At 49.3% G+C, this 24,686-nt stretch overlaps 2 protein-coding genes across 3 annotated transcripts; one reads left to right on the top strand and one right to left on the bottom strand.

Annotated features, from left to right (window-relative positions):
• The first annotated feature begins 1,242 nt into the window (after positions 1-1,242).
• Positions 1,243-8,748, top strand: LOC108926233 (fibulin-7-like). Its single transcript, XM_029253547.1, has 7 exons — positions 1,243-1,287; positions 3,422-3,686; positions 3,973-4,152; positions 5,521-5,682; positions 5,861-5,998; positions 6,273-6,408; positions 7,500-8,748. The coding sequence occupies exons 1-7, from the start codon at positions 1,243-1,245 to the stop codon at positions 7,858-7,860; spliced, it is 1,287 nt and encodes a 428-aa protein (XP_029109380.1). The 3' UTR covers positions 7,861-8,748.
• Positions 8,749-11,761: 3,013 nt separating this feature from the next.
• wdr59 (WD repeat domain 59) lies at positions 11,762-24,382 on the bottom strand. 2 transcript variants are annotated; one of them, XM_018739029.2, is made up of 27 exons: positions 24,318-24,382; positions 23,617-23,666; positions 23,044-23,179; positions 22,716-22,801; positions 22,432-22,512; positions 22,275-22,312; positions 21,230-21,318; positions 21,027-21,143; positions 20,858-20,935; positions 20,609-20,765; positions 20,318-20,397; positions 19,981-20,116; positions 19,294-19,418; positions 18,766-18,930; positions 18,055-18,150; positions 17,415-17,559; positions 17,106-17,175; positions 16,783-16,936; positions 16,445-16,501; positions 15,685-15,818; positions 14,562-14,643; positions 14,322-14,434; positions 14,085-14,235; positions 13,911-13,995; positions 13,389-13,509; positions 13,129-13,271; positions 11,762-12,383 (listed from the first exon to the last, which is right to left on the bottom strand). In XM_018739029.2, the coding sequence occupies exons 1-27, from the start codon at positions 24,369-24,371 to the stop codon at positions 12,148-12,150; spliced, it is 2,979 nt and encodes a 992-aa protein (XP_018594545.1). In that variant the 5' UTR covers positions 24,372-24,382; the 3' UTR covers positions 11,762-12,147. The 2 variants fall into 2 exon arrangements, with proteins under 2 accessions (XP_018594545.1, XP_018594546.1); XM_018739030.2 differs by lacking the exon at positions 16,445-16,501.
• Between the last annotated feature and the right edge of the window lie 304 nt (positions 24,383-24,686).

Raw genomic sequence — 24,686 nt, forward strand, 5'->3', positions numbered from 1 at the left:
ATTCTCCGGCAAAGCGAAAGCCTACCCTCGGCACGGAGCTCTGCGCTGCCTGGAGCGCCGGGTTAGACATCTACTCCAAACTTGAGCAAGTTCAGGAATTCCCGTCGCAGGTTAAAACACCCGATGGGGCTACAGATTGAGCCACAAGGCAGATAAGAACTATGAAGGGCGAGTAACAAAGAGGTTGCCAAGTTTCATCGTGAGACACTACATGACCTCCGCCGTCTGCCGAAGGTGTGCGTCACATTTAGCGAAGCCATCGGGATCGTTCGTTCGTAAAAGACAGCTTTAACAACGTGGAAAGCTTCAAATAATAACATATTAAAAGGCAAAATTCTATTAAGTCGCAATTTAGCACCAACGGATGAAACATCCATGGTTTTAGAATGACTTTTATCGCAGCTCACATTTGCTATTTTAATCATCTCCAAAACGCTGTAATCTTTATGCGGACGAAAGCAGTAAAACGCGGTGATATGTTTGAGGCTGAAATTAAAGCCTCATTACAGCCATTGCACATTGTGGAAAATGGGATGCAAAAGCTTCTACCAGCCTGGCTGGGCTTTAACAGTAGGCTAAATAATTACATTTTTTAATCCATGCAGGTGACAGTAATTATACTTCATAGGACCTTTAAAATTGCATTCAAAACAGCATGAAATATTAGTTTCAATTCACCTCAGTGCACTTTCTTATGCACGTTTCAACAACGTATCTATTGCTTTGCCTAATAAAGATCGTCGGGAATGTATAATAAAAGAATTACTTTCCGATCTGTAAGTGGGAGCCTGTAATATAAGAGTAATGTTGTGCGTCTAACCGAGCTCGCCGTCAGACTGTCTCGAAGCGCCCCGGGGGAACTTTCCACGTACCGTAAGAGCATCCAGGCAGCGAGTGGTGGATTTTGTTTTGGCGTGATGCTTAAAATAGCTGAACAGGGCGGCTTTCATAGCGGTACAGATGCGGCCTGTGTTCCGCAGAGGGAAGGAGACGCGTGCGCACCTTGGAGCCCTCGCTCGCCCACTCGCTCGCCCACTAACAGGACATCACACACATATATCTCTTGATTTGCTCTGCCTGGAACGTGCCAGAGACCTCCTGCCGTAGACTGATCTGATTATCCAAATGCGAGCGCGCGCAGAACCTTCCGGAGAACGCGAGCCTGTCCTACGAATCGAGGAGCGAAAGCGGAAAACTGCGGGAGGGACCCGCGTTTCCAGGATGACTCGGACGCGCGTCGTCATGGCGATCCTGCTCGTGTGCCAGATCCACGCTACTCTCGGCCAGGTGAGTCCGGCATCGGCGAGCGCTCTCACGGTAACGGCGTTTCAAATTTCGAACGCCGCACCCTGCTTCGGATAGCAGCGCCAACTCAACGGCGAATTGATAAACAGAGCCGACGCTCCGTCAACTTCTTACGATAAGAAAAAGCAAAATTACGTTTTTTACAGAAGGGCAAATTTAGGCCACGGAGGTATTTGAGCTTCAGACGCATCCTGATGGGATCGGGATTCCATATAACACTTTCCTCCGTAGAACGAGCTCTGTACTGGTGAGCTCGATAAGAACGTTCCAAGAGCACGCGAATAGATCGGCGTTGGAGCACCGGTCAACACCACACCGGCTCGCAGCCTGGCGGCTCCGCAGCACATCTGCGTTTCGGACGCCTTTACAGGGAGCGCTTCGATCCCTCTCACACACCTGTGCCACTTTACATCAGAGCTGCAAAATCACGCTCGGGTCCGAGAGCACGCGGCCCTCTTTCGGCTTTAAACTTGCGTTCCGACAAAGCCCGGCGGCGCTCTGCTCTGTGAGGAGCGAAAGGTCACGCCACGTTTCTGCTGGCTCAGCGACCGTGAGACCCGCGATCCGACGGGAAAAGACAAATAACGGATAAATACGGTTTTCTCAGAGTTTGCAGGACTGCAGTTCCGCGTACTTTTCACAGCGATGCAATCTCTCATTTCTGCGCCCGCCGAAATTCTCAGCGAATCCAACAGGTCAACGGTCATAGTAATTTGGCTTTCATTCAAGTCATTCGCACATTGCTGGGTAACCCGCTTTCCTCGCTGATCCTTGCAGTTTAAATCATTTAAATTTATACCATCGTCACTCGACATGTTTTATCCAGATCTGGCGCCGCGAGTTGCTCCGATCGGAAACGTCTGGGGCCCCCAAGCCCGTGACAATCGCCTGTGGGATTGTGCCATGACGTCGCGTGTCTCACATCACAAACGATCTGCAGAGATGCCATAAAGAGAGGCTTAAATATGAAGGAAAGGAAGAAGCTCACTGAGTTTCCGAAGTGCATCTCATGTTTTACCTTTTCCACGCCACACCCACACCCACACACACACACGATTCTGCATGACCCAGGCAGGCAATGCGTTTCCCCAAAAGACACACCGAGGTCACCACCCACAATGCCTGGCCATATGGTGAGGTTCGAGGCAGAGGCCACTCCACCGTGCCACACTGCGCAAACGCAGCTGTCCGCTCCGAGAATGTGGCTTTTGCAGGATTCAAGCACAATTATTCTGCAGAGATTACGGATGTTTAATCGGGTTTCAGGATCAGTTATGCACATTCTTATAAGCGCAAAATTACTGAAAATATGTACGATACGTAAATACCGTTGCCAGCGCCGAGCATTAAATGAAAACGCAGAATGCGAGTGTGGAGGGGTGTGTGTCGCGCAGTGTGTGTGGACACGGTGCGGCACTGTAGCTTGAGGCCCTCAGAGTGTGGCGTTGTCAACGGGAGCAGCTCTGCTCAGAGGTCCTGGGTTCGAATCCCTCTTCCTGCCCTCTTAAACTTGAGCAAGGTATTCACCGTCAATTGATATCCAGGTGACCAAACAGATACATTACTGTAAGAAGTCGAGTGTACAAAACACTGTAAATTGCTGTATTCTACACTGCGGGGGCCACTTCCCACCGGGGCGCTGCGGCCTGCAGGCGTCACACAGGCTCGTTCTGCTCCGAGGCACAACGTAAGCTTTCAGGAAAACAGCTCAATGGCTCCCCTCCCCTCCCCAGCGCAGCAGCGGGCAGTAAAACACCCCGGAGAGAGAGCGACCACACAGAGAGAGACACCGGAGAGATATGTCACCGTAGAGCTCCCGTGAGGAGCCTGCAGAACCACAGACTGTGTCCAGACAGCATCATCCACCTTCGCTATGTGTCTATATTTGGCCGGAAGGCGGGGTAGTGGTTGCCTTCGGCCGTAACGGGCACGGGTTCAGATCCCACCTAGTGCCGTTAGTAGCCTCGATCAAGGTACTTATCCAGCTGTATCAATGGGTAAATCAGTGTAAGGTGCTTTAGTGAAAGGCGTGACACAAATACGAATCCTTTTACTCGAAAGAATACTTTCATTCTTCAAAAAACTTCACTTGGTTCCTGGCAATTAGCTGGGGTGAACATCGGCGGTGCTGCGGGGCTCTGGAGGACGCACACACGGTGAGTCTAGGGCCGTGGCGGACGACGGCGGTCAGAGGGTGGCGCTCAGACGCTCTGTCCTGCAGGAGTGTCCGAGTCGGCAGGAGCTGCGGAGCGCCCTCCGGAGGGCCTACAAGCTGCTGTCGGCACACGAGGCGTCCTACCTGCAAAGCCTGCGCAACCTCAGGAAGAAGCTGAGCGTCATGCAGAGCGCAGCCCCGAGGCTGGGCGCCGAGCCCAACAACGGTAGGTCGCCATCGAACCTTGGGCCCACGCTGCGGCCCTTGCAGCGGAACGCGGCGAGTCACCATCCGAGCCGCCGAAGAGTTACACATCTGCTCTCGCGTCATCAAAGGGAACCTCGGGTGTGTATAATTCACCAGGTTCTGCACCTGCTGCCGTACTGAGAGAGGAATGCGCAAAAAATTAGTATTTTCACACGTTTTTACATCACCGTGGATAACAAGCAGTGGTCCGTTTACACCCGCTGTTCGTCTGCGTAACCTGCTGCTCTGCTCTGCTTTGCGCCCAGCAACCTGCCCCGAGCTACAGGCGCCCGACAACGGCAGGAAGTTGGGCCGGGTTCTGTCCGTGGGACACGAGGTGCACTTCCTGTGCGAGCCCGGGTTCGAGCTGGTCGGTTCCGAGAGCCGCGTGTGCCAGGAATCGCTGAGCTGGAGCGGCCAGCAGCCCTTCTGCAGGACTGAGTTGCGTGAGTGGGTCGCGTCTCCCAGCACGTGCCGGCAGCGTACCGCACCTAGAGCTTTTCCCTCCTCCCACCTCCTCCCATCCCCTGCTTCTTACCCACAATGGCACAACCTGCCACCTTCCATTCAATTCCCTGTCATTACTTTTTCGCCCCCCAGGCCCCGATCTCTCCCATTATGTTCATATATTCTGCAAGAGGAGATGTTCACGTTTAAGCGATTCTGTGATTAAATTTCCACTTTCCCCGTCTCCTTGCCGTCCCGGGAGAGTAATGAGCTCGAGGTGCGAGCAGCGTTACGCCCCGCCGCCCTTCCTATATCTTGTCAAAATTCCCATTACTTTTCATAAAGTTTCCTCTTAAGGTGGGTGGAATCTGCCGCCGTGGGGCAGCGGTGCGCTGCACCATGTGACGATTCCACAACAAGCCTCAGTCATACGTGAAGCGCGTCTTCGTCCCGCTCTCCGTCCGCTGTCCCGCACGGTGCCTCGGCGGACGTGAAAGAGCGCGCTTCGCTGCCGCATCTCCGCGGAGCCACACGCGAAGGGGGTGCGAATCGGGTCGCGTACGTGTGGACGAAGGCCCGACGGGCACCGCCCGCGAGACCTCTGTGCCTCAACGCGCATGTTGAGCCAAATGCCCGGAGTCCTCCAGAAGACACGTTCGTCACGGATCCGGCACGGGCAAAGACAGATGGCACCCAAGCGACACCCGACACCATCAAATGTGGTTTCAACACGTTGAATAAAGTCCGAGAATCAGCGGAGCTCTGAAACAACCCCTTAATAAAACCTCATAAACAGGACTTCAAAGAAGAGCACTAACAAAAAACTGTGACCTCATTCTGTTCTCGGGACTCACACTCAATACAGATAATATGTATTATATACAGTATATAATTTTAAGTGTATGTTTTACCAGCAGGGGGTGCGGTGGCGCAGCGGGTTTGGCCTGTGCCTGCTCTCCGGTGGGTCTGGGGTTCGAGTCCCGCTTGGGATGCCTTGTGATGGACTGGCGTCCCGTCCTGGGTGTGTCCCCTGCGCCCCGTGTTGCCGGTTAGGCTCCGGTTTACCGCGACCCCGCTTCGGACAAGCGGTTTCAGTTAATGCGTGTGTGTTTTACCAACATATCAAACACTAAACTACTACCATAAACCTGTTTGCGCATATCGACCAACCGGATACCGAGACGTGAAGACGGAGGGGCCGATAAGCGCAAGGAGGGACACGCGACACGGCCCTGCCGCCGCAGTCGGAGGCAGCTCCAGTGCCGCCCTGAAAAGTTCTTTTCACACCAAGCTGTGCAGTACCAAAGTACTTAGAAGGAAAAGTAATTTATTTCACATGCAGTTATCCTTACCATGTTTTTGCCCAGTCCTCAGCACGGTGAAAAACACATCGAGCTCCTCTGGTGGGTCCTCCTCCTCCTCCTCGTCTTTCGAGAGGCCGTCCAGATGCTCCCAGGTCGACGGCTCCACCCACTGCATCTGCGAGGCCGGATTCACCATGTCGGGACGCGACAGCAGCCTCTGCGTCGGTGAGACGCCTGTGAATGTCACAGGGCTGTAGGTCGGACCCCGGTGACCTGTTAGTCTTGTTCAGCGAGGGGTAACACGCAGGGGGACGCGCGAGTGTCCGACTGCCCCGTGCGGCGTGTGTTCGCGGTCTCGCCGTCAGTCGGTCAGTCTTCGTGATTGCGCGACCGTGTCTTTCAGATGTGGACGAGTGCGAGCTGTTCCACGCGAGCCGCAACGGGCGCCTGTGTCTGCACGTCTGCGTCAACACCCCCGGCAGCTACCGCTGCGCCTGCCCCCCCGGCTACGAGGTCACCGACGGCGACCGCAGCTGCCAAGGTCAGTGGGATATCGTGGAGAACAGCTCCCGGGCACATGGGTGGGGCATCGCACTCAGCGGAGCTGCACTGGCCAAACGGTTCCTCAGAGGCGCCGCCGATCAGAACCACCGGGGCGAGTTCAGACGGCAGGACGGAGGGACGCAGCGCGAGCATCGCTGCGGGTGGGCCGGGGTTCAGAAGTCAAGCAAAGACTTTGCACAGATTTTCACCGCTCGTGAGCAATTTCCATGGGCGCCAAATGATGATGACCGTGGGTCTCCTCTGCTGTGCAGACATCGACGAGTGTAGCAGCAGACAACACAACTGCACGCGGGACCAGCTGTGCGTCAACACCTACGGAGGTTTCCGGTGCGTGCGCACGGAGTGTCCTCGTACCCGCAACGCCACCTATGCGAAGACATCACCGGTGTAAGCAGAGCCGCACCCCCCGCCATGCCTGGGCTCACCCCCACACGTGCTGCACCCCTCAACTTACGAACACAGCTGGAAGCGTATTTTGTTTTGTTTGTAACTCCAAAGTCACCTTAACTTAACCCCCCCGAGCCGCAATCAGCGAACCTTGGTCTGCAATGCAGAAAAACCACTCTTTGCACTTTCTGCCAGTCCATATTTTAATGTTGAACTTGAGCCTCATTAAAACGAAACCTGAAAACAAAAACCGTAAATCCCCTCCACAAACTCCTAAACCCAGTTTTTGACCAGTTCGCCCCACTGAACACATGCAGTGTTTTCTCACCGCGCTCAGCTTTATCTCCACGTTCGTCTCCATGGTAACAGCTGCCTCTGCTTCCCGGCGCCGTGAGAATCACGAGCACTCGGGAAGAGCAGAACGAGTTGTGAACACCGTGGAAGAGAGTTGAATTTAAGGCGGCTCCAGATTTCACCGTCGCCTTTGTGCTCGGGGTTGGGTTTAGAAATTAGATAGAGGAACATAAGACGATGCATTTGAAAAGGAAACTGAAAAAAAAGTTTGTGCCTTCCGAATTCGTAACCTGACCGTTCTCGAGGAGCCAGTCGCGTGCTCGCGCTTGATAGAGTATTTGGAAACGGATGCAAACTTCAGCCACATGCGTGAAACGTTGAAAATCTGAAAAGCTGTATTGCTCCATTTGCGCAATCATGACCTCTACCGCCACGTGTCTAAAACACTTATGTTTTATACGACCAATTAACATGTTCCGACTGTAACTAAAGGAAATGCAAAAGAAAATCATCACACACCCAGCATTCGCACCAAAATATTCTCTTGGTCGTAACGAAATCCTCAACGTTTGCGTCTCAAACCAACACCATCGGCTTGTACGTCACCCTGGAAAAAGGTGTTGACTAATACTGGTTAACGAATACTAGTTAATAATTAGCAGCAAAGTGCTGAGCTGCTTCCGGAGCAACTGCACGTACTTTCGCGGTCACTTCAGTCGAGCGCTGCGTTCCGGGGATGCGAACCGACAACCCTCTGGAGTCCGACCGCGCGCTCTGCTCTGTCCTCTCGCACACAGGCGCTGCGAACGCAACCCCTGCAGGCTGGACGACGGGGCTTGCGCTCAGGCCCCCAACTCGGTCAGCTTCCACTACCTGGCCGTGACCTCCAACCTGTCGGCCCCCCGCGTGCTCTTCCGCGTGTCGGCGACGCGGACGCTGGGGGACAGCCTGCGCTTCGGGCTGCTGGGCGGCCGCTGGCGGCGCCACTTCGGCGTGCGGCGTGCCGACCGGAACACGGGCCAGCTGCTGCTGGTGAGCCCCGTGCGGGGACCCGCCACGCTGGAGGCCGAACTGGAGACGGTCGAGCTGGAGAAGAGGGCCCCGCTGGCGCGCTACATCGCCAAGGTCACCCTCTTCGTCTCTCCGTACGACTTCTAGGAGCCGAAGCGCCCCCTGCGGGGAAGGAAGCTCCCAGGCCGGCGCCCCCGGTGCTTTAGGACGCGTGCCGGGACGCGTGCCGAGCCACGAAGCTGCCGCAGCTTCTGCTTTGTTCACTTTGTTTCCTGCCTGTTGTGTGTAGTCTAAGCGTGCCTACGGCGGCATGGAGCGATAAGGGGTTTCCAAACGATCCGCACGTTGCGGGAGGTCCGCAGCTGGGCGTCGGAGTGGGATTGAGGGCGAGAAAGCCCCGCGGAGGCAGGACTCTGCAGATCGGGCAGGGAGGCGTTTTGTGCGGGACGAGTGCGGCCGCGGCTCGCGTTATCTCAGCAACGCAAGCGTCACTTCATGGTGGAAACACAGGAAATAAATGAGAAGTATCGATTCAGAGGGGTGCCGTTGTGTTTTGCCGGACAAAAACATTTTGAAATCACTGAAGTTTCACGACCGCTTTTGCATTAATTCCCCCCGCAGTAACATCGATACTTTGCAAATTATCGAAAGCGCGAATAACCATCTTCGCCGCGCTCTTGGAAGCGGAAAGGAATTACAAGACTTTTATAAAATATCATTTCTGTGGTTCCCCGGTAGAGTCTCGTGACGTCCGAGACGCTGCAGAATCGCCGAGGCCTCACGCAGCTGTACTGTATGCTGCTGAACTTAAGGCTCTGCATCGCAGCACCGGTACAGTATAGGATCACACTTATGAGCAGCAGTGTTGCGGACTACTGGACACACACTGCGCAAACTAGTTAAGGGAGGCAGTAAAAGTCTCACTCTACTGCTAGGGTTCCAGGAAGGTACATGAGTTAGAGGGGCACTGGGGAGGGTCATAGCGTCTATGCCTGTTCCTGTCTGGGCTGGGGCCGCAGGGTGTCTTTACGGGGAGCGCACAGACACCAGGCTGCGCAGGATGACCCGGACAGGGCGGAAAACCTAGCGATTAAGCGGGTATGCAAAAACATGGACCGGTGAAATTATTCATCCGTTATTTTTTTTTTATTTTTTTTTTTTAACAACAGAAAAAGAAATTCATGATCATTTTGTCCTCGGGTCGCTATCTACTTTTTAGTTAAATTTCAGCATCTCGGGAGGCACTTACTGTGTGCCAGCAATGAGGATTATTTGGTAAAAACATATAAACAGTTTGGAAGCTTACTGGAGCCACTTTATGTTTGCTTTAACTGAGGTTATTGGCGACAATCTGATCTCTCTGAGGAAACACAAGCTCACACAGTGCACACAAGGACAGGCGCTACGGTGCGAGGAAGCAAACCCGGGTCTGGGAACGCTCTCGTCCACAGGATCGCAGGACGCCACCGTGGGGTCCGAACCCACAGCCCCGGAGCTGCCGCCAACCTGCGAATGAACCAAGTGTGACGGGACCTTGTCCCTCTTCCCAGCTGGACGCAGTAACCGCAGGGCTGGGTGGCGGGAAGGGACGGGGAGATGTCGTCAGGGCACCGTCCTGCTGCGATTCTGCAGCTAGACTGTCACCACCCCTGTCCTGCTGAAGGACCACATCAGGAGTATCATTTAGAAACACAAAGAGGTTTCATTACCGGGCCCACATAGATTTTAGCCACAAGGCAAAAGAGAAAAAAAGAGAATTGGCAGTGTAACAATGTTAAATTCCGGTTCTCCAGTAACCACGCATCAGTAAGCAGTATGACTGATGGGTGCTGCGCTTCGCTGAGGTGCGGCAAGGTGGACTTGGGAAAAGCGACCTTACACTCCAACCGCCTGGACAGAGAAGAGAATCTGAGGTCCCACTGCCACCTGCAGGTTCATGTTGGAATTCTGAAATTAACCCGCTCTAATACTGTATGAGGGGGCGCGGTGGGTTTGACTGGGTCCTGCTCTCCGGTAGGTCTGGGGTTCGAGTCCCGCTTGGGGTGTCTTGCAATGGACTAGCGTCCCATCCTGGGTGTGTCCCCTCCCCCTCCAGCCTTATGCCCCGTGTTGCCGGGTTAGGCTCTGGCTCCCCACGACCCCAAATGGGACAAGCATTTTCAGATGGTGTGTGTGTGTGTGTGTGTGTGTGTAATACTGTACTGACTATACTTATAATAGCACTGGCTACTCCAGCACTGCAGTCACTGTACTCACTACACTTAGAACTAGGTACTCTACCACTGTACTGAGTGTACTTATAATAGCACCGACTAACCCTGACTCACTACTCCGCACTAACTGCAATCGAATTGGAACGAGGTCGGGATTGGAAACAGGATTTCAAGGTGCGAGCTCTAACCATCTAAATGTGCCCTTTGGAGAAATGGTTAAGGGGATGTCATGGCCGACGTCCTCCCTGTTCTGTCCGTGAAACTGGGGGCAGGATGGACAGCGCTGGAGACCACAGGATATCTGGACAGCGTGGCTCCAGCCCCGCCCTGCCCCGCCCCGCCCCCCAGCAGCTCCTCGCCACACGCTTGCTCACACTGGAGCCCCTGTAGACTATAGTAACACAGTATTAATAAAAATAACAATAAGAAAGCAAACAAAGGGAGGAACTCTGTGCTGCCCAATGGCCTTTTCTTGCTGTTACCATGTTATTACCATTCTTAGGAAACACCTGCCAAAAGAATTTAATGTGGATTGGGAGAAGGTGTCCCCTGTCTTTTACAATAAAGGCCATAAAGACACCTGACAATTGATATAAATTTGAAATACACGTTCACTGCATCACTTAAAATCAAGCTGTTCTAAAACTAACTTTGACACCATGTATAGTTCAGTAAAACTGCATCCCGGAGGTGTACAGCAGTACAGTCGCTCACCGTCTTCGGCTGCACCAGCCTCACTACAGTAAAAGCACGCAAGACAAGACCTTTACATCTATTTATTTAGAGAGGTACAATCCCAAAATGCAAAGTATAGCAGTGCGTTACATAGCAAGACTAACACTTAGAGAGAAATCTTTTCTCCCCCTCCGGAAAACTAGTCAAAGCGCAGCGGGAACAACAGGCTGCCATTGATGCCATTTTTTAACCTACACTATTGGCACTGACACGCTATCGCAACATGTATTGACTATAACATTTTTCACCTGCAGCATTTTCGCAGTCGGGTGAAAATGTGTCAGCTAAATACTACAGAGTATTCACGTTAAGTCGTTTTGGACCAAAGCGTCTGCTAAATTAGTATGAAGTGTATTTATTAACTACACCTGCTGGGACCAGACTGGCAGTAATATTACAACTATTACATTAATGTTACCAGTACAGTGACAGGAATCCCTGCCCCGTGTCACACATCACTGTGATGCAAAGTCCCAGAAACTCAGCTGACTAAACTCTTCCTGCAGAGACGCTGTAATTCTGGGGAACACAGTGGTTACTGCTGCTGCCTTTGGACCCAAAGGCTGTAGGTTCAATCTCCATCTCTTGTTGTAGTACCATTAAGCAAGGAACTTACCTTAAATTGCTCCAGTAAAAAACAGCCCAGCTCTATCAATGGATAAATAATTGTAAGTTGCTTTGGAGAAGAGCATCAGCTAACAATAAATGTAAATGAACAAAGCCACCAAGGACCGGGCTTCAAAGAGTTTTTTCAAGGCCCACCATTTCTACTGGACAGAAGAACTTCTGCAAGTCAGGTGTGCAGCTGGGTGTGGAAGGTGCTTCCCATGAACTTCTCCCAGTGGAGACCAGCACACCTCCAGTCCCTAGAGCACAAATTCCAGGCCTGGCCATCGATCTGTCACTGGGCTGTGCAGTTACTTGCTCCCTTTGACTCATCACTGTTCAGTCTAAATGCAGCACCGAACAAAAGGGCACTGAAAGAGCAGTGTGATAAACATGGTATTACCCCACTGTCCTGGCCTCTTCCCCATTCTTACAGAAAAGGCAATGAAAGTATAATTAATCATTTTATTTTGTTTTGCAAACAGTATGTACATTCGTATTCAATAAAGGTTAGTAGTTTTACACTGGGAAAAAAAATATACACGTCAGTCTCAAACGGGGCTGAATGAGGTCAGTTAAAAGATCCTTCCTTCAGAGAGTGAAAGGTGTCGGTGCATCTCGTGCTGCAGCTCCTGCATGAAGCTGAGAGGGAGGTAGCTGTGGCCCTGGAAGCCGACGCCGTCCTTCAAGTGTTGCCTTGACTTCCCAACAAGAGCAAAGGGCATTCCACAAAAAAACACTAATTCTCCGGTCTATAGTGTGCAATAGTAATGGTGAATAAATCCACTTCTGGCTGTGTTTCCCTCGAGAACATGGTGCCACAGTATCTGACACTGTGGTTACTGCCATTTTTCCCTAGGCAGGAGTCCCGATGCGGCGCTCAGAAGGTGCTCTGCAGGAGGCAGTGGCAACCACAGCCTGTGGGACACACCTCTTGGGTACGGAACCACTCCATCATGTGGCTCGTGTGGCCACCGTGTCCACAGCTCAGGCAGAAGTTGGAGGAGCCGCGCACGGCCACGTGACAGATAGCACACTGGAAGGTGAGGCGCTTGCACACGGCACACTGTGTGCCGCGCACCTCACTGCGGCAGTAACAGCAGTACAGGCCGAACTCTAGGGAAGCAAAGGTGGCCAGTTAGACACAGCAGCATGGCGGGCGAGAGCGAAGCACTGCAAAGCATGGCAAAGCTTTACAACAAAGAGCACACATGAAAACTGAAGACATGGATTTAATCTGCAGCAGTGTGAACCTCAGCCCATGTTTTGAGAGAAGCATCTTACAAGCAAAACAATTATAATGCAATACAAATAGTATGAGGGACATCAGACACACAGGTGCTTCTTTCTTGTGTCTTGGATCTCCTTGTGAATGTGTAAAGGCCATCCTAAGAGTCTTATCTGTTTTTTCTGTACTGGAATTTTAAAGAACGAAAAAAAAAAATCACTACCTTATTACACCTGTTGTTAAAGTTTATATAATTGATTATCATGTAAGTGATTGTCTTCTTGCAAACGTTGTAGAAAAAAGAAAAAAAAAAGAAAAAAAATCACTGTTATCACCTCAGAAGGTTCATAACCAAGGGTGTGGTGGTGTTATGATAACCAGCACCCGATAGTGCCAATTTTTGTCACCGTTTATATAATCAGGTGATTTTTAACACACTTGGGAGTAAAACAAGAGTTTCCCCCTTAAATTTATGGCCGGTTTGAGCCCACCTTATAAGGTTTTCATTCATAAGAAGTTCTCAAAAATGTCTTATGCTACAAACTAGGCAAAGGATGGATTTCTGTATTCGCTGAACAGAATCTGAACTACCCGTATCCCACATCTCCTCCCTCTGTGGGGCGGCTGACTCACCGATGCCTTTGTGTGGTTCTGGAGGACAGGAGCTAAATTTAAGGACCTCGGCTCGCTTTTCCCGCAACCCCCAGCGGTACAAAATCTCACCGTAGCACTTCTTAAAGTCATCAAACTGCATGACTTTTGCTGGGTCAAGGAGCCTGAAACAAAAAAAATCAGCAGCTAGGCTGATAGCGAACACCTGCATGGGGGGTTTGACAGAGTGGCTCCCATGAACGTGAACCACATCAATTCGCATTCACGGCTGACATTTTTACCTTTGATTCATTTCGTGCTGTTCTTTTTCTCGCTCTCGTGGGTCTGTGTAGCCCTGGTTGCCATAGCGATACTCGTCAGGAGAGGACTCTCCCCAGGGTGCGGTGTGCTCCGGGTCCCGGCCTATTGAGAAAGCACAGATACTGTTTTCAGATAAGGCCCAGGTGTGTGTGTTCTGGAAAGATGAAGACAAGGTGAAGAAAGAACTTTGGTTGTAAGCTTCCTAGAAGATTCTCCAGCAGAGTTTCTGGGGTTTTCCCATAGCACAGAAAGTGTCTAAGTACATCTTTTCACAACAAACAAGTGTGACCAAAAGGTTTAGTTCACTCCAGCTCCCTTGCATCACAAAAACTGTTCAGTCAACACTGTCTCAGCCCTTGGATGCACATAAAAGTGTTTTACCAGCAGGATTTTTAACCACAGTACAGAATAACCTTCTTTCTGCTTCAAAGGGTGAAGAACTGAACTCTGTGAACACAGGTGTGACCCAGTGTAGCACGTTCCTCAGCTGCTCCTTTGCTCACCAACATTCCAGGCACTGATGTTAAGCCCCGAGTCCGAGGCACTGGAGCCTGTTCCAGATGTGACAGAGCCAGAAGTGCAGCTAGGCTATGGGGCACAAAGGGAGACAGTTAAAGAGGAACTATGCTTGACGATCACTGCATTTGCCTTCGGTGTTCAGGTCACAGAAGACTCACAAAGCGGAAGTGGTTCAGGTTGAAGATGGAGGAGCGCTGAAGCTGCTGTGTCAAGAGAGAATAGCCATCCTGGGGGCTTCCCTGTGCCTCGAACACACAGCACAGCATAGCCAGAGTCTGGATATCACTCATCTTACTGTAGTAGTCAAGCCTAGAAAAGAAGGCAAGAATTAGGAAAACACTTTGTGCGTGCAAAGCAACGTCCCATGAGCTTGCACACATGTTGTCGGCACTCACAACGTCCCAAGCAGAAGGCGCCCAAAGGGGTGTCTCGCCCAGGGAGTGTCTGCGTCAGGGTCTGCATTGGGGCTGAGGTCGCAGCCTGTTGCAGCAGATGCTAGGGCCCACACCTACGACAGGGAAATGGCAGCTGTAGCAGCAGCGTGTGCGGGAGCAGCTGGCACAGCACCAGGTTGACCAGCATCAGCATAGTCCACTAGCAGAACGGGCAGTGCAGACACCTCTGTGAGGACATACCTTGGCAAGGTCCCGACGGCCTACAGCTAGGGCTGCGCTGGCGTTCCTGTGACACGTCTCCTGGATGTCATTCACATTGAGGCTGAAATCAGAGTGACAGGCAGAATGTCAGGAAGAGCACTGACATTCAGTCCATCCCATCCCCAACTGATAAGCCTGACACACAGGGATGAAAGAGGATGAACTCTCTTACTATCACCGAAAGCCTGGGCGGAAGCTGAGTGGCAAAAGCAATGGACAAAGACAGGCAACTCATGGCTACACAGATTCATCCCAGTGTCATCCTCTGAACCGCCTGGAAGCCAGCTACACCAACATTGCTGGGAGTGCATAAACCGATTACGCACCAGGCAGGGCCGATTCAGGGCACACGTACAAAATGGGACCAGCAGACAGCCCTGGATGCCCACGTGGAGAGCAGCAACAAACTGGAAAAAGTTTGCTGGATCACATTTTAGTTTATTTGCATTTTCTTCACCATTCTGTTTTCCAAAATACACCTGTTGTACAGCAAAAACAGCTTGCGTTTCTGTATCTAGCCATTAGTACGCAATAGAATAGACTCACACTGATCAAACGAAATAGGAGTGAGACTCCATTATCAATTCGCTTCCACAATGTTTACAGGTCCTGTCCTGTGTTTCTGAGAAACACTGCCCGTTTACAGCCACAGTCAACACTGAACAGGAGTTTGTGGCGATGACGTATTTTTATTTCCAGATTTCTACAGAATCCAACGTTTTAATAAATGGAGTGATTATTTAATGTTTGTGAATTAGCGGTCTGAGTAACTATGGAGTTACGAAGACACTTCCAGTCTGAACTGTGTTTGTGTAGAGGAGCCAGTGCACTAAAAAGAAGATGCAGCTACACACTCAAAGAGGCAGGTGGTGTTTAGAAAATGAGCTGAAATAAAAGGTGGCAAAAAGGCAGAACCATCAAAATCCACATGTTGAACTGCTTTGTGTAAAATATCCTGCACTACAGTCAATGACCAGCTAAATAAATGTGAAAAAATGATTCTCCCCCCACAGATAAGTAACCCCAATGAAAAATAACCAATCTGCACATCAAATATTTGTGGAGGGAAGGTAACAGCAGGCGGGAGCATGGAGGCACGCACATGTAGGTCTCCCCCAGTGTTTTGTGCACAGGCAGCAGCCGGGAGATTTCCTGAATGATGACCTTGCCAGCCAACTTTATGGGCCCTTTGGCAGCGTCTCCTCCTTCACGCTTATTTTTCCAGCGCCGTGATTTCTAATACAGAGAAGGAACAGAATTGAAACCAGAGGGATTGATCAGCGCTCCAATTAGTGTCTTCTGACAGCTAGGAAAGAGAAGTACATTTAAGCACTTGGAACAATGTCTCCCTTTATTTCCTTTGTCTTTGGCGCATTCACCCTTTGATGAAACTTTGTATTATATATTTAGAATTTGTGACTTTAAATATGTCGATAAAAGCAGAGGTGGACCAACCCTTTCTTTTACCATGGTAAAGAACATCAGAGGCAAGTGGCTATCAAATCTAAATTAGTTCAGCAGAGGCAATATGCTGAGAGGATTGAGCACAGAAAGAAGCACAAAGCCAGTCAAAGAGGGAATGAGCACAAGCTGCAGGCACTGCAAGGTCTTGAAAAAGTAACAACAACTGAGTGTGTGACACAGAGCACCGAAAGGGCTGCCAATTAGCAACTGCCTGTAAAGCTGTGGTGATCACAACACTGTGTGGCGCATGCAACACAATGAGCCCATCTCAAGAAACACTGTGTGCAATATCAGTTGTGCAGAGTGCACCTGTAGCTGGAATCAAAGTTAACTGTTGCCATGGATTTGAAAAAAAGAAAAACTGGAGGAGCAGGACAGTGAGGGAGTGGAGCCGGTACCAGACAGTCGTGAATGGTCTGAACGGACCAGCGGCGAGGGCCACACAGCGGCTGCTTCTGATCAGGACAAAAAAGACCTGAGCAACATGCAGAAGAAGGAAGGAATGGAGGGTGGGGAACAGCTGGAGTACACCAGCATAGAGACAGAACAGGACACTCACAGAAATTTAAAATATACACAGAAAAACTATGGTTAAAGACCGCAGCCACTGGACATAAGGAAACACATAATACAGGGACAACACTCATCATCAGTCTACTTACAAATAAAAACAAAGTTAAAATACACAGACTGCCAACACATGGGAAAGAGCAGAGGACCACCTCGCCACTCATACCCGCTCTTTGTAGTAGAAGGACGAGATGGACACTTGCTCCTTGTCGGAGCGTGTGGGGCTGCCACTGTATAACCGCAGGGTGCTCTGGGATTCACTGCGCATCTTCATGGGGGTCATCACCCCGCTATGGTAGGCTGACAGGGCTGACAGGGACCTGGGGGCACAGGGACAACACTGCTGCTCAAGGTCACACACACACAGACACACGTGCACAGATACTCCTCGGGCATTTAAAAAGAGCCGTCAAGGATCAGGTGTACTCCCCGAGGTGAAGCGGAAGAGAGGTAGTGACTACAGCGGCCCCATCAGAGAGGACAGCTCACCTGGGCGTGGGCTCCGTTGGTGACACTGAGCGGTGCATTGTGATTGGTCTTGTGAAGTACACCAGACAGCCTGTGCAGATACACACAGATTTGTCCTAAGTTTTTCTAATTCATATAATCAGTGTCAAACATGGGTTAAAGCCTTGCTGTGACCTCACTCTGTTTGGCATTTGGTTGCAAGCGTCAATTTTTGGTACCCTTTTACAGTGAATTATAATAAGAGATTTTAATTAAACATTAATGCTACCTGATGTCAGAAGGCTTAAGCTGTGTCTTACTCCAGGTGCTGAAGTGTGGATTTCTACCCACCTGTGCCACAGAAGCGAGCCCCCGAGGTGCGAGGGAAGGGGATGTTTGCATCCTGGTAGGAGCCATATGTGTACGTAGAGAAGGCCTGCAGAGGTGGTGGGGTCACTGGCACATATGGGTTCACCGAGCTGCCGTCCTCCTGAGCCTGTAAAAATCAAACACCACACACTGCAGCCTTTATTCTTGTGTTATGATAAAACTGCTAAAATAGACCAATACAAGAACAGAGGCTTAAATATACATGCACATATAGAATCACCAGCAGAACTTTAGTGTAACTTCAGCATATGAACTTGAGGAAATTTCTGTAAGGGTTAGGGTTTGTAAAAAGAACAGTAGTAAACCGCTGGATACATGACAGATGTAAGCATTGTTATGCCATGTGCCCTACGTGGAAACAAACTCTTGTGTTTTCTTAACCATGCTAAACTCCTGCACCCATACGGCTGTGGACATCAGCAAATGAAGGCAACAGCTGGGATGGAACGGCTCATTATAGACTACACTTTTTCATCACTGTCAGGTGTAGATATTCATTGATAACCAGCGGCTATGTGATGGTCACAGTGTTTGGGGAGTGTTTTCACAAGGGCAGTTGTGCGAGAATGACAACAGAGGGCAGCCAGAAGAGTTCCCTCACTATATAAGACTCCAGGCAGGACACCAGCTTCCTCACACATGGCTCCAGGCAATTCTGATTCCTCTTCACCTTCTGCAGGGACGTGTCAGTCAGGATCTGATGGGGAAACAAAGCATTACCACTGGTCAAGACAGAGAGCACTGCAGTGTTTGCAAGTTAAACTGTGTGCACTGCTAAGTTCTTCTGCATAAAACTGTATCCCAGCTTCCAAGCCAACATCACGATCTGTGATGTAGAAAAGGATTAAGGCTAGATGACATCATAAGAGTTCAATATATCCTTACCAAGCCCAGACAGGTAAAAGAGTAAAAGAGAAATGCCAAGACATGCAGTACCAGAGTAAAGTGTGAGCAACACCTAAGCAACACTTAGGAAACATCTGTAGGAGAAGAACTGGACAAGGGAGTGGAAACAAAGCAACGCACAGGTGTCTTGCATGTATGTGAAGCGCTGGATAACAGCTGCAAAGACACAGAGCGACATGTCTTCATCACATTTGGTCCCCTAACACTGAATGTTGGCGGGGGGGGGGGGGGGGGGGGGGGGAGGACTTGTTTCCAGCATGCAGACTCTTCACTTTATCCTGGTACTGCAGATTAACAGAATATTCAGCAAGTAGAGAAATAAGATGCTTTAAATGTTAAACTAAAGTAATTTTCATCTAAGTTCTCACACACCCCCCTTCTCAGTGATGATAAGGAACATCTTTACCTTCTGAATCTTACTCTTGACAGAAGGTTGGATGGTGGTAGGGCTCACAAACTGGAAGGAAGGGGCAGCATTGTTTGGGTACTGAGCTGGGAACTTGACCACAAGGCGGACGCGGTTGGGGCCACAGCGGGCTGTCACAAAGCAGCTGCGGTTCACAGCGTCCATCTGTACACAGACACAGCGGCATTAACTGCAGTGTGCCTCGTCTCACAAGGCCTGTCAAGCCACACGAGCATCTCATTCTCTGTTTACACAGATCATGGATCACAGAATACAGTAAAGCGCTGGTAAAAGCAAGTGATGACCTCCATGTAACAGTTCATCACACAAGTGACAGACAATAGTGACACTATTTTAGACAGACGGACACAGAAACTTTATTAATCCCAATGGAAATGGCATTTTCATGGAATTCATTTGCTTACCGCACACATCTGCTGCAATAGATTTACCTGACAATTAAAAAAGGGATACAGATTCATGACTCTCTAGCTGCTGGTGATGAGGGGACACAGCGCTTCACCTCACCTCCAAGTTGACGTTGCGAATCTGCAGATTGACCAGAGAGAACTCCTGCTGAAGGGTCTGTGGGAGGCCGGGTGGCTCCTGCTTACTGTTTGATGTGTGGACCGGTTGCAGGCTGTCTAGTTGGTCTGGGACCAATTAACAACAAAAGAAACAGTGCATTTCCTCATCAGTTAGAGCTCATGCAACAAGCAGATTCCACTCCTTCTGTTCAGACACTTAACTCTTTACAGATCTCAGATTCCCACAAACTGTCAAAACCTTCTCTCAGTAGATGGAAGTCATGCTTTTAATCTACTGTAATGAACGGAGACAGGAGAAAGATTTATTGACCCAGCTTAAAATAATCAAGTAAGAATTAATGTTGCTTTTGCCATCATTTTCACTTAGAGCAAAACTGGAGCATCTCCAACACAATGTTACAAAAAGCATTAGTTCATTCTCTATACAAACAATAGCATCTTTCAGCTAAGTGGTCCGTGATCATTATTACTGCAGAGCAATCCATATGTACCAAAAAAGGCTATATTTCAAATTTACAATGAAATTTTCCATTTATGAAAAAGCATCTCAGTGTTTATTATGTAATGACAGGAGGAGTATTTGATGAGTATTTCCTCTCTCGGGAATGATGGGAATCAGAATCAATCACACTGACGCTATCACCGCCCACAAACCCCTGCTACTCACAGTCTGGCTCTTCTGCTACGTGTTCAGGGCTCTGCTGTGACTCTGGGACCTGAGGCTGCAGGTTTTTCTCCAACTCTGGGGTGAGCAGCATCCCCTCCAGTTCATCCACTGTCTCCATGATGTCATTGGAACACAGCTGCAGGACACATTGACGGATTGATTACAAAAGAGCAACCGACATGATGTAATTATAGCAGTTTAAAATGTAAACATTTAAAATGTAAACTCATCTACTATGGGCATTTTCCACTCAGAAAAACTGAAGACCCTCTCAAAGAAAAAACTTTTTTCGCTGTCAGACTAGAAACAAAGCCCAGTTTCCCCCCACAGTGCTTGCCTTCTGCAACTGCTGATCCACACGCCATATTCTAAGGGTCTGATCCCGGGACCAGGTCACCAGCTGGTAGTCCTTTGACCCTAGCCAACAAATTGCCATTTCCTCAGAGAAGCATAGCAAACAGGAGAAATGCTTTCCTGTAGCTAAATTCCACATCACAACTGCAGCAGGACTAGCAAGTTCTTGTGTTCGCCACAGCAGCAATTCGGCTTTGGAGCAAGCACATGCATAACAGCTGACAAAACTGCAGCATATGGGGACGGAGCTTGCATCACATTGTAAAAAACTCACCCTCTTTCTGCCGCCGCCACTGGAACTCCAGCACAACATCGTCATGGCCGACAAAAGCGTGCACTGGGCTGTTGAGCTCCAAGGTGCTCCAGAGCAGCAGGCTGTTCTCGCGCCGCAGCTGGGGCACCATGACCGTCACCATACCGTTGGAGAAGGGCTGCATGGGAACACAGATACCACTCATTCCCTGCAGGGTCTCGAGAAGAGGAAATGGTTCACGCTCATACGGTCTGCTGTGGAGATACTAACTGTATATCGAGCCTTCCACACGGGCACCTGGCATGGCAGAATGTTAAGATACTTCCTTGGCTGTCTGTAGTCCCAAAACTAGACACAGAGAAAGTCCAAGTTCATATCATTATCAACAGAATGACAACAGCAAATAATTTAGGAGTCGATGTTCATTAAATCAGCTCACCCGCACTGAGTTGTCCTGACTGGATGTGGCAAGGATGAACTCATTGTCCGGGTGCCAGTCCAAGCCGTGTATTTTCGACAAATGGGCTGCCACATACTCCACTGCTGTGCTGGGTTTCTGGGCAGCAGACGGGACACTACATGATGACAAGGCAACCGGGCAGCGGAACACTCAAGGACTGCCACAGCAAAAGCGCCGGTTACCCTCTTGTCCCAAATGCGAACATCCCCATCGTGGCTAGAAGCAAGGCAGAAGGGGCTGCGCTTATTCCACTTCACCTGAGAGGCTCCCGCTGCACCAGACAAACAGACAAGAAGATGTCAGGTCTCCCAAACTGACCAATACAGTATATGTTACACTATATACAATACACAAAGTACCATGTGTACAAGTAACCAGGTGTGCAACCATATTCTGACTGCAGCTACAACCACAGAAAATGAAGCAAGTAATTCCTCAGACTTGGTTAAAATAAACAAAATTCCTTCATTAAAAGAAAAAGCTATTCGCTCAAATTTATTCAAGAACATTTCTGACTATTTGGTCTACAACACATTAATCTAGGGCTTTAAACTACGCATAAAAAAAACTGTAAATTCTGTTATTTCTTCCATCTGACAACAGATCACAATTTGGCACAATACCATAACTTAACAGGTACATTTTGTCTTTAAGTTTACACCCAAAATCTGAGGTCTGCATATCCACTTCAGGTTTTTTAAAGAAAACACTGATTTGGAGAACCGCATGGAAGAAAACATCTAAATAATCTGAAAATAACCAATTTCTGGGCGTACACATTTAAATTTATTCGTTTAGCTGATGCTTTTCTCCAGAGCAACTTACAATGTTAAGTTACTTACAATTATTTACCCATTTATATAGCTGTGTAATCTTACGCTAGAAATTACAAGTAAGTATCTTGTTCAAGGGGAATACAGCTGGAAGTAGCATTTAAACCTGTGACCTATGGGTCTGAAGGCAGCATCTCTAACCACTACATTACCAGCTGTACACAAACCCTAGAGTTTCCATGAGTTTTCAGAGAACATGCACTCAAGTATTTTTCCTCATATCCACAATTAACTATAACTTTGTTTTACAACCTTGAAATCAGTAGTTTCTGATTTAAAAATCCAGTTCACCACAGTTGTGTTATAAATTCATCACATATTTTGAGTGCTGACTATGCTGTTGGCCCCACTGCACCAAGATACCATAATCTGAGATTCAGAAACTCACACTTACCAACAGCAGACAGAGCTATAGTAGGTTTTCGAGTATCTCTGAAAAACACAACATATATGTGTGATTTATGAGTTGCTCTGCAGATGTAAGAGGATTCTGATCTGCTACTGAGGTGTGCAACTGTGTCACACGAGACAATTTTTAAGCAAAGCCTTACCTAGTGTCCCAGATATAGATGTACGTGTCGACAGAGCTAGTGACAAGAAATTCCGGCTCAAACCAGGACCAATCCAGGTCACTGTGCGAAAAGTGAGGAAGAACAAGTCACGTTTAGAGGTGTGGCATAAGCAGCAAGACATGTGAGTGCAGTATGTCCGCTTATTTGAAGCGGCTGAATGCATTACCCACGGTGACGTACTTTATACAGCTCAGACTTGTTTAAAAAAACTAAATGTGGCAGTAATTGTATGAGGCAGCTTCAGAGTAACCACTGAGGATCACCTGATGACACGAGTGTGTCCTTGCAGGGATGTGTGGATCTCCCCAGCCCCATCTTGCCACTTGTACAAGTCCACACGTTGGTTACTCTGCAGTAACGGCAAGAACAAGGTTAAACAAAAACAGTATTATCCTATCGTAGAACTCTGTCCATTATTTGGGACGTGCTGTTTTGTTCCTTCGGATCACTGCACGCGAAAACAATTCAGTACTAATCGACTACTCCTCCTTCCGCAAAACAACTCTTTCTTGCCGAAGCAACAGCCGTACAGCACCTAAATGCAATGTCTCTAACAGACACATTCTGCACACATTTTTGCCAGAGACTCACAGAGGCAGCAAACAGGTGGGCCCCTGACTCGTGAGGGTTCCACTGCACCGTCCCCACGTCCCACTTGCTCTGTCGGGCTATTTTTCTTAAGGCCTCAGAAGGGGTTTCAAGGTTCACGACGTAGAGGAAGCGCCGCCTGGAAAAGCGAGAAAACCAAACGAAGAGAGAGCGGTGCACTGGTTTTTGCTGTTGTCCTGCAACCTGAAGATCCCCGATCTGACTCTTGCTGCAGTGCCCTTGATCAATGTTCCAACCTTGGACTGACACAGTAAAAGAAAAAAAAAATTCCCTGCTGTATACACAGGCACCTAGTTGTGAAGTTGCTTGTCTAACACTGCGAGTCACTTTTCATAAGACCATGAGGAATGACCGGGGCAAAGAAAAAGGACAGATCGGCACACGGAGATACACAAATGTAATGCCTTGTAAAGGTGCTATGGCTTAAGGCCCCGGAGTATGATGCGCTTTGAACAATTTTTTGTTCACAGGCACCGTGGCGTGTTTCCGTTACGAAGAAGCATGACGCACTGACAGGACAAACAGTGCAACGCAGCGTTCGAGCGCAGGGCTCACCCGGAGAGAACCGCGTGGCGCCCCAGGCTGTCCACAGACATGGCGGTCGCCTGCAGAAGCAAAGCACTGACGTTAGAGACGCAAAAACACCTCCTTGTACGAACCTGGTGGTCCCCCCCCCCAACACAACCATGGTCACAGCTGCCCATTACTTCCACTGTTAGAGAGTGTCTAGTTCAAGTAAATTAATGAAAATCCTATATTTGTCATCCATACAAAACTTACTTAAAGAAAGGAAATGGTCATTAATTTATAGCTGCCATCTCAAACTATCAGTGACTTCATATTAGGGAATAGCTGACAAAAGAAGATCTAAAAGCAGAGTTCCAGGGTATTTAGGAGACATCAGGGAGGCATAGACTCAAACTTCATTTCGCCTCCTGAGTGAGTAAATCTAAATGCTTCGTTTTATACTAGCCTGTGTAGTGGGGATTATTGCAAGTACTGGCATTTTTAAAAAATTATTTCAAACAGCGCAGAACATTACATCGCCAAAAATATAAAACAAAAACAAACTGGAGAAGTCACACAGCGTTTCTGAAGAGATCATGAGATGATCATCATCAATGATGTGAAAAGGCATTGATGTACGCCGTGGATATCTCATCATGACAGTTCCTGCACTTAGCTCCTGCCATGCGCTGAAACTTTGCCCCGGCTGGTTCGCAGTCGTGCCCATTCTCCCTGTCCCGCCCAAGTACCTGGGAGTCCCTGAACTCCACCACAACATTCTCGCTGCTCCAGCGCGCCGCCATTTTGCCCACAATGCGGCGAGGCGGCGGCGGCGGCGGCGGCAGCGACGAAAACAACAAGTGCTACGTCATCAAAAAGCGCCACTTCCGAACAGCACACGAGTGACACCTCAAAGTTTGCTAGTCGTGTTTCGGTTACATTATAAAAAAAAGCTGACTGAAGGATAAATGGAGTAACGTGTTTTCGTCTGTGTATTTCAGGCACCTGTCGTTAAAAGGCCACATTTTGCGCTGTAGAATCGGAATTGGAAATGGCGGGAAGGCGAGAGTGAGAGCGACGTCTCTGCTGTCCTCGAGCTCGGTTCTCTTCACATACTA

The sequence above is a fragment of the Scleropages formosus genome, chromosome 7 (assembly GCF_900964775.1).
Source record: "Scleropages formosus chromosome 7, fSclFor1.1, whole genome shotgun sequence".
Taxonomy (NCBI): Eukaryota; Metazoa; Chordata; class Actinopteri; order Osteoglossiformes; family Osteoglossidae; genus Scleropages; species Scleropages formosus.